Consider the following 9,306-nt stretch of genomic DNA (forward strand, 5'->3'; position numbering starts at 1 on the left):
GTGGGGTGCAGGCAGGGGGGTTCCTGGGGGGCAGCGGGCACCGGCAAGTCCAGTTATTGGGGAGAAGCAGGGTGGGGTGGTTATTGGGGGGCTGTGGGTGCAGGGAGAAGTGGTTATCAGGGGCCAGTGGGGTGCAGGGCAGGGGGGTGCAGGCTGGGTGGTTCCTGGGGGGCAGGGGTGTAAGTGTGGGGCAAGGGGTGGTTACTGGGGGGCAGGGGGTGTAGGCAAGTCCAGTTATTGGGGGGCAGTGCAGTGGGGTGGTTATTGGGGGGCTGTGGGTGAAGGGAGAGATGGTTATTGGGGTGCAGGACACTGGGGGACAAGGCAGGGGGGTTTATTGGGGTGCAGGGCTGTAGGTGTGAGGCAGGGGTGAATATTGGGGTGTAGGCAGGGATGTTTATTGGGGTGCAGGGCAGTGGGCTGGTTATTGGGGAGCAGTGGGTGCAGGCAGTGGTGGTTATTGGGGTGCAGAGCTGGTTATTGGGGTGCAGGGCAGGGAGGTGCAGGTCAGGATGGTTATTGGGGTGCAGGGCAGCGGGGGACAAGGCAGGGGGTTTATTGGGGTGCAGGGCAGAGCACAGCAGGTACAACACAGCGCTGTTTATCGGGCCGCAGCGCCCCCCCCCTTTTCCAGAACAAAGCGTGAGCTCCCACACACGGCTCTTTGCACCCCCTTTATTTCCTCTAGAGAAGGGCAGGGGGGAGCCCCAAACCCCGCGGCACCCGCGCCCCTGGATTCCACCGAGCTACGCGGATCAGCGGAGGGGAGGGAAATGACATCATTTGTCTCTTTCGGGGTGGCTTTTTTTACAGAAATACAGTGTGTTTATGCACAGACTATTTACACTCGAGCCCCTCTCTTGCATATAAGTCACCGGTGGGGAAAACCCAAACTGGTTTCCAGCCCCGGCCGGACGCCGGGATGTTTTCTTTGGCCCGGAGGTGGGATGAAGGAGGAAGAGGAGCCACCCGGGGGCTGCTAAACCCCCTGCCCACCACCCTGCTGCTTTCTCTCCACTCTCCACGCTCTTCCGGCAAAACCCTCGAGGGTTTTAAGGGGCTGATTTTCCTCCTTCGAGTCCTGCCGGGTGCAGGCAGTGCTCTGCCCGGGCCGAGTTTTCCCATTTTGTGCCACAGCCTGAGCCCCGGCGAGCGGCCGAAGCTCTTGCATAGCCAGTGCTGCTGCGGGTGCAGGACAGGGGAAAAAAGGGATGAGCTGGGCAAGACAGCTGGCAGCAAGAAAACAGGTAATAAAAGCGTTCGAGGGATGGTTGAGAACCTACAAGGAGCGGTATTCCTGTCCTAAAACTCCTTCCCTAAACCACCGCACCCTCCACGGAGCCAGACTTGAGCTTTTCAGTGCTGCGGTGCTCTGGGGTCGATGCATCCCTGTGGGTTTGTTTTGTTTTTTTTTTCTCCTATTTGCTTTAAACAGCCCAAAAAACCCGGCTCTGTCCCTGCCGGGTTTGGCTGCTGGTCTGGACGTGTCGGACGGGCTCTCCGGCACTGTCTGGGGAAGCATTTGCTCCTCGAGGTCTGATGTCTCTCAGGGCTTGCGGAGGGAAACAGGGTAATAAACTAAGAGCAGGACAGAAAAACACCAAGATTAAAAGTTGGGGGCAAAAAGCAGGAGAGGCAGATTGGCGCAGAGGTCAGGAACTTGCATAAAAGCTACAGGCAGAGACGCTGGTTTTCCAGCGCAGGCTCAACCTGCTTCCCGGGAGCTGTCGCTGTACCAAAGTCTGGTTTTATCTTGGCTAAAAAACCCCCAAGATTTGCTTGGTGAGGTGCCAACAGGAGCCGGAGCTTGTGTTGGGGGGGACAGAGCTCCCCCAAAACCACCACCGTCGGCAGAAAAGCTTCTTTAAAATCAGCCCACGCTGTGCCACCCGCTCGCAAACGGGGTTTTACAGCGTGACAGTCCCCGGCAGCTGGCTCTGAAATTGTCCCTGTCCTCTCCCGAGCCTAAATAAAGTGCAAAATGCTCGTGTGGTCAGCGCCAGTCAGAAAAGAGGAGCTGGTAGAGCGGTGGGGGGGGGTTGCTCTACCTTCCTCCTGCTGTACAGCCGCTCTAAAGGGCTGTTCCTCTCCCACCAGCACGCCAGGGCGGGTGATTTCCCTATATATATATATATATATATAAATATATACACACACGCGTGCGTCACACCTTTCTCCAGGTGTACGTAACGCCTCAACAGAGGAGGGACACGAGTTCACCGTGTGCCGGGCCGGGAATCCGGTGCCATTTCCCCCCCCCGTTTTCCCAGCGCAGGGTGGGGATGAGATCTCTGACAGGGTGGGGCGGGGGGAGAGTGAATCCCAGCGCCCCTCGTGCCAGGGAGAAGCCGCCCGGGGGATGACGCCGTCATTATTTCGGCCAGCCGAGCTGGCACGGGGTTAAAAATCACGCTGTAAAGTTAATAAAATAAGGGATGGGAAGAAAAGGCCAATCATCTGACCCGAAAAGTCCGTTCCTCTGCGTGGGAGAGATCAGAAGAGCGAAGGAGGTGCTGAGAAAGTGAAGTTCGGGGGGGGGGGGGGGGAGAAAGCGATAATCGCATCAGGGGGTGTACGCCGGCGGCGGCTGGAATTGGTTGATCACTTCGTACTCGGCCGGGTAAGGTTCGTTCTCCTCCATCTCGGACAGGAGCTCCAGGGCTTGCTCCTCTTCCTCGGTGGGGTAGTGACGCAGCAGGTTGGCGGCGGTGGCGAGGATGGAGGCTCCCCCGGCGCCCGCTACCAGGTAGAAGCTGACGGCGAAGGTGACGTAAACTTGGGAGCCGTGGTATTTTTTGTGCTGCTGTTGTTGGGCGAGGATCAGCTCTGAGGCCCAGTAGCAGAATCCGATGACGGTGGCACACTGCAGGACTGAGAGAGAGAGCGGGAGAGACGCTGAGCGGCCAGAGAAAAAATAAATCGGCGATTTGTTTCACGGCTGAGCTGGTAAAGGGACGCTGAGCAGGTTGAAGCAGGCAGAGCGTGAGAGCCTGCAGATGCCTGAAATCCAGCCCAAGAGAGGGGAAAACACGGTGGAGGATCGCAGGCTCAGAATAAACCTGGCTGAGTGAGGCCACCAGCAGCACAAACCAAAGCTGAAAGGCTCGGAAGGGATTTTTTTTGCGACCTGAAGGAGCGGCAGGGACAAAATTGGCGCTTAGTGTTTGGGGCAGGCTGACAGCAAGGGCTTGCCCTGAGCTGCTCAAGGTCTGACGGGTGTAATTCTGCCAGGAATGAGGGATATTAAAGCTCCTTCGACCTCACGAGCCAGGAAAAACAGCCTTCTTCCTCAGAAAGGCACTACGGGACCTCTTTGAAAAATAAGACCCATTAGTAGACAATGTTTATCCTCGGCCTGTTCCAAACCCATGAGTAGACACTTAACGTTCACCCTCAACCTCTTCCCCCCAAGATTTAACTCCAGTTTTAGCTTTGTGAGGCTTCTGTCCCCCTTCAGACCCAAAACACCACAAAGGGGAAGCTCTGCGGGTAGGATGGGCGCCGCAGCTCCGAACTAAAGGCTGAAAAAAAGCCTTCAGGGTTTTGGGGTTTTTTTTTCTGCCCCCTTGAAGGTTGGAGATGAAAAAATAAGAAACTCCAGCGCCGGAAGGGATTTACCTGTGAGGATGTGAGCGAAAGCGTAGCGGCGGGTGATCTTTAACGCCGGGTGCTTGGGTCCGAAGACATCGAGGAGAAAAGCCGAGAGGCTGCAGATGATTCCCAGGAAGCAGAAGGCAGCGATGACCCGGAGCAGCAGCACCGTCTGTGGGTTCATGCAGTAATCTGCGAGGGGAGGAAAAGAGGCAGGCGCTGAGCACCAGAAAACTCCTCTTTTCCACCCAAATCGCTCACCAGACAGAGCAACCGGTATCACGACACCCCCTGCTCCGATCCCGCCCAGCGTTTTCCTTTGAGGTTTAACAACGCGGCTCTCGACAGAAACGGGAGCACAGCGAGGTGCTTTTAATTAGCTTCTAGAAAACGAACCTCCTTCGTACAGCAGCGGTCGGCCTGGTCATGTATTTCACTTTATAAACTGTTATCGCCATGGCAATTAAAGCTAAAGAAACACTGAGACACCAGAGTGGCTGAAATAACAAAGCAAGCTGCACGGCTTCCTTATTTAAAGCGAAGCTGGGGGCGTTACTAAAAAGCCTTTTGATTAACGCTGCGTTCCACCCGTGAACAAGAGGATGTAACCCCAAATTAAAGCGCTGCCCGTCCATCACCACGTCCGCAGCCGGCGCTGGGGGTATCTGGAAGTTCAAAGTCACCCCCTCAGCTTCCACCAGGACCCTCCAGCGAGGCGGCGGGGAAAGGAAGGAGGGCAAGGGGCTGCGATCGCCTCCCCGCTGGGAAAGATTTTAGTAAAGCAAAGCCAGGCGTTAAAAAGCGCTAATTAACCCGCCGGCTTGAGGCACGGCTGGAAACGGGTCGCAGAGAGCAGCTCTAACTCCATCCGTGCCAGGGACACACACAGACACACACACGACAAAACGCAGCTGACAGGAGGGAGGCAGGAAAACAAAGGTGTAACACAGCCGCCCACCGCGTTTTGCCATCAGAATTATGCGTTTGAAAGCTCGATCCGCGTCAACTTCTCGTTTTAACTCCTAAAAATCCACCCCAACGACGCACGAGTCCCGCTGGAGGGACGCAGCCGCCTGGTAGCTCAAAAAATAAGTTGGAAAGCAGGTTTTTTGGGGCTCCTCTCCTTCCTGAGGGATTGAATCGCAGCGGAGCTGCTCAGGCACGCGGGGAGGCCCGTTTCGCTGCCGGTAACCGCGAACACACACATTTATTGCTGATGTTTGGAGCTGAGTGTGTGCGGCGGGGCTGCAGGTGTCCACGTCTGAATAGTCTCAGCGCTAAAACGGGGGTAAACCACCTCATTTTGGTGAAAAGCAGAAAGCTTTATGAAAAACCGTTGTGAAGAGGCGCAGGGGGGGTGGCTGAGGCTCAGCTCTGAGGTTGGAGGGTTTGAGGGAGCGGGAGGGCGTTGTGGCGGGGCCTCGCCCGTCCCCCCGCGCACCGGAGGGGGGGGGGGGGGTGACGGGGGTGACGCGGGGCCGGGCCACCCACCCCCCCACCCCGGCCCGGCCTGGCCTCACCTCGCAGCAGCTCAGGGTCGACGTAGCCGAGGACATCGGCGACGCCCAGCTCCTGGCGGGCGCAGGTGCCGCCGTGGATGCGGAGCCAGGCGGGCTCGGCCAGCGCCGTGCAGAGCGCCGTGATGGAGAGAGCCCCGGGCAGCGCCGAGGCCAGGCTGCGCTCCGGCTGCTTGGGCAGGCCGCTCCCCGCCGCTCCCCCCCGCCGCCGCCGCCCGCCGGGCAGCCCCGGCCCGCCCGGGGTGTACATGCCGCCGCGCTCCGGGCCCACCGACAGCGGCGCCGCCTCGGAGCCCCCCTCCGCCACCGCCCCGCTTCCGGTCGGTGCCACTTCCGCTTCCGGCGCGCTGACGTCACGGCGCGCCGCCGCCATGAAGGAGGCGTTGGAGCTGGTGTGCCGCGTACCGGCGCATCCCGATTCCCGGTGCTGGTTCCTGGCCTGGAGCCCCGGCGGAGGCCTCCTGGCGTCCTGCGGCGGGGACCGGCTGGTCCGCCTCTGGGGACGGGAAGGTGGGCGGCGGGGGAGGGGGCGGGGCTAGAGGGGCATTGGGGAGGGGCTGTGGGGAGCAGGCGGGGCTAGAGGGGTATTGAGGGCGGGGCTATGGGGGATTGGGCGGGGCTATGGGGGATTGGGCGGGGCTATGGGGGCATTGGGTGTGGGGCTATGGGAGAGGGCGGGGCTATTGTGAGCAGGCAGGGCTATAGGGGCATTGAGGGCGGGGCTATAGGAAGGGGCGGGGTTAGGTGGGCATTGGGGCGGCACTATGGGGAGTGGGCGGGGCTAGAGGTACATTGAGGGCAGGGCCATGGGGAGGGGGTGGGGCTATAGTGGCATTGAGGGCGGGGCTATGGGAAGGGGGCAGTGCTAGAGGTGCATTGGGGCGGGGCTATGGGGAAGGTGGGCAGGGCTAGAGGAGGGGGCGGGGTTAGATGGAGGGGCGTGTCCCCAGGGTCGGTGTGGGCGGGGCCTGTCCCTGGGGGTGGCCGCCATCCCCCTGTCCCCAGGGCCGGGCTGGTCCTGCCGGGCGGTGCTGGGCGAGGGGCACCAGCGCACAGTGCGCAGAGTGGCCTGGTCCCCCTGCGGCTCCTACCTGGCCTCCGCCAGCTTCGACGCCACCACCTGCATCTGGAAGAAGCAAGAGGATGGCTTCGAGGTGAGACACAACCCCCACACCCCCCTGCCACCCCCCAGCCCCCCCCACGCCACCCCCCACCCCGCTCCTCCCCTCTCCTCTCCCTCCCCAGTGCGTCACCACGCTGGAGGGGCACGAGAACGAGGTGAAGTCGGTGGCCTGGGCTCCCTCCGGCACCCTGCTCGCCACCTGCAGCCGAGACAAGAGCGTCTGGGTCTGGGAAGGTGAGGGGGGAGCTGGGGGGCAGGGGGGAGCAGCCCACTCCCCAGGGCTGGAACAGAGAGAAGCAGGGGGACGATGGAGCCAAAGCTGCCCCCGGCCCAGCCCCGGCCTCCCCCCTTCTCACGGTTTTCTCTCGGCAGTGGATGAGGAGGAGGAGTACGAGTGTGTCAGCGTCCTCAATTCCCACACGCAGGACGTCAAGCACGTGGTTTGGCACCCCAACCAGGAGGTAAGAGCTGGGCCTGGCGGAGCAGGGGACACCCCAATTTCCACCCCAGACCTTACCCCGGGAACGGGCCTGAAGAGCCACGACCTGCTCCTGCGCCAGCTCCACCGCCCTCAGACTGTGGTGAAGGGCAGTTTCGTTGCCGTTTCGTTGCTCAGCTGTTGGCCTCGGCCAGCTACGACGACACGGTGAAGCTGTACCACGAAGAGGAGGACGACTGGGTGTGCTGCGCCACGCTGGAGGGCCACGAGTCGACGGTGTGGAGCGTGGCCTTCGACCGCAGCGGCGAGCGCTTGGCTTCCTGCAGCGACGACAAGACGGTGCGCATCTGGCGCCGGTACAAACCGGGCAACGAGGAAGGTGAGGCTGCCAGCCCACGGGGCTCCGAGCCGCTCGGGACCTGCTGGGGGAAAGAGATGGCGGGGGAAAAGGGCGGGCGAGGAGCCGAGGCGTCACGGGCCGCTCGGGGGACTCACGATGGTTCATTTACTACGATCTCAAAAGTGCAAAATAAGGCGACCAACACCAAAGGGGAACATCAATCAAACAGTGAAACTTCATTGTGTTGCCCGTGAAGCGGCACGTGATAGAGATGGGTGAAAAAAAGGGGAAAAGTAAAGTTTAGAGAGAAGAGGAGGAGAGGTTATAGCTGCCACCGCTGATCTCAAGACGTCCCAACGGTCCCAGGTCCAGCTAATGCTCCGACATCGATCGTTGTTGTAATCCTTGGTGGGGAAGCTTCGAATTTTCATGCCCAGAAGTCATTTTTGATGCTTAGTGACACACCTTGCTCCTCCTCTGCCTCAGGGATCTCTGCCCTTCTCGAGCCAGGCCACGGGGCGGGGTGGGGCGGAGGCGTGGTCGGGGGTAGAGGCGGGAGCCCTCAACCGGGAGGGGTGTGTTGGGATTGTAAGAAAGCCAAGTTCGTCTAAAGTTCATGATTTTTTCATCGATGTTACGGCAACAGTTACGATCCATCTTTTTTGACAGTGGCTAGGGTGAGAGTTAGGGGGGAGGGTGAGGGTGAGGGGTTAGGGGTTAAGGTTAGTGGTTAGGGTGAGGGGTTAGGGGTTAAGGTTAACAGGAGTTAGGGGTGAGGGTGAGGGTGAGGGGTTAAGGTTAGGGGTTAGGGTGAGGTGTGAGGGTTAGGGGTTAAGATTAGTGGTTAGGAGTTAGGGTGAGGGGTGAGGGGCTAAGGTTAGGGGTTAGGGTGAGGGTTGGGGGTTAAGGTTAGCAGGTAGGGATTAAGGTTAGTGGTTAGGGGTTAAGGTGAGGGGTGAGGGGTTATGGGTTAAGGTTAGTGGTTAGGGATTAAGGTGAGGGGTTAGGGGTGAGGGTGGGGGGTTAGGGGTTAGGGTGAGGGTTGGGGGTTAAGGTTAGTGGTTAGGGGTTAGGGTGAGGGTTGGGGGTTAAGGTTAGCAGGTAGGGATTAAGGTGAGGGGTTAGGGGTTAAGGTGAGGGTTATATTGAACAATAGCACTGCACTCTTTGTACCACACAGTTCTGCATTCAGGAGCCTTTTCACCTCGTTCCCCTCTTGTGATTGGTGACTGTTCCAAACAGGCCCCGCTGTCGGGTACCTTCCTGTCCACGTCCCTGGTGACAGTGTGGAGACAACGCTGAGCTTCTGACTGACTCTTACACGGGTATATTCTCTTGCCTTCCAGGCGTGGCCTGCAGCGGCACAGACCCCACCTGGAAGTGCGTCTGCAACCTCTCTGGCTACCACAGCAGGACCATCTACGACGTGGCGTGGTGAGTAGACAGAGGCGGATTCTACCCCTCGCCCCAGGGCTCCGTTTCCTCCCGGCGGCAGCGTGGGGTGACCCGCTCCCCGCTCCCAGGTGCCACCTCACCGGGGCGCTGGCCACGGCCTGCGGCGACGACGCCATCCGCGTTTTCGAGGAGAGCGCATCCTCCGACCCGCAGCAGCCCACCTTCAGCCTCGCCGCCCACGTCCCCCGGGCGCACTCGCAGGACGTCAACTGCGTGGCCTGGAACCCGAAGGAGCCGGGCTTGCTGGCTTCCTGCAGCGACGACGGCGAGATCGCCTTCTGGAAATATCAGCGCCCTGAAGTTTGCTGAGAGATTTAAATCCTGTTCCGTCTCCCGGACGCTTCGGCGCTGCCGCCGGCACGGAGAGCGCAGCCGGGAAGAGGGATCCCGACCTCCTCTGCCTCACGGGTTGGGGCTTTCACGTGCCCAGGAGCGTGGGCGACCCACCAACCTCCCCGGGGATGCCTGCGGGAGCGCGGCGGCGCCTTTGCCAGGATCCTGCCAGGCCTTGCTCCCCGCTCCTTCTGCCCCACGCTCAATAAATCTGTGCTGTCCTGGCCAAAGGCTCCAGCTTTTCCTTCCGGTGCCGTCACGGATGGACCTGGCCACCTCAGGGTGAGCAAAACGGGGGGTAGGTGCTCCCCTGGGAGCTGGATGAGGTGTCACAGCAGGAAAGACCCCCCCGGGGAGCTGATTTTGTGCCTCTCGTTGAAGCGCAGCCCGAGGGGAAGCGTTTAGGTCCAACTCCTGCAGGTTGGGGCCAGCACAGCGCTCCTCAAAACCGCTACCAAGCCAACCCTGCCTTAATTAGTTCCGCTAATGAACTTTTTTAAGCCCCACA

The 9,306-nt window shown here is 60.2% G+C and overlaps 2 protein-coding genes across 3 annotated transcripts; one reads left to right on the forward strand and one right to left on the reverse strand.

Annotated features, from left to right (window-relative positions):
- Positions 1 to 661: 661 nt before the first annotated feature.
- On the reverse strand, positions 662 to 5,481 carry TMEM127 (transmembrane protein 127). 2 transcript variants are annotated; one of them, XM_074852481.1, is made up of 3 exons: positions 5,112 to 5,481; positions 3,619 to 3,783; positions 662 to 2,871 (listed from the first exon to the last, which is right to left on the reverse strand). In XM_074852481.1, exons 1-3 carry the CDS (start codon positions 5,479 to 5,481, stop codon positions 2,564 to 2,566), a joined length of 843 nt encoding a protein of 280 aa, XP_074708582.1. In that variant the 3' UTR covers positions 662 to 2,563. The 2 variants fall into 2 exon arrangements, with proteins under 2 accessions (XP_074708582.1, XP_074708584.1); XM_074852483.1 differs by lacking the exon at positions 5,112 to 5,481 and adding an exon at positions 4,665 to 5,029.
- Positions 5,471 to 9,028, forward strand: CIAO1 (cytosolic iron-sulfur assembly component 1). The gene is made up of 7 exons (XM_074852475.1): positions 5,471 to 5,618; positions 6,114 to 6,262; positions 6,354 to 6,465; positions 6,604 to 6,692; positions 6,848 to 7,049; positions 8,357 to 8,444; positions 8,534 to 9,028. Exons 1-7 carry the CDS (start codon positions 5,480 to 5,482, stop codon positions 8,772 to 8,774), a joined length of 1,020 nt encoding a protein of 339 aa, XP_074708576.1. The 5' UTR covers positions 5,471 to 5,479; the 3' UTR covers positions 8,775 to 9,028.
- The last annotated feature ends 278 nt before the right edge of the window (positions 9,029 to 9,306 follow it).

The sequence above is a fragment of the Strix uralensis genome, chromosome 28 (genome assembly GCF_047716275.1).
Source record: "Strix uralensis isolate ZFMK-TIS-50842 chromosome 28, bStrUra1, whole genome shotgun sequence".
NCBI lineage: Eukaryota > Metazoa > Chordata > Aves > Strigiformes > Strigidae > Strix > Strix uralensis.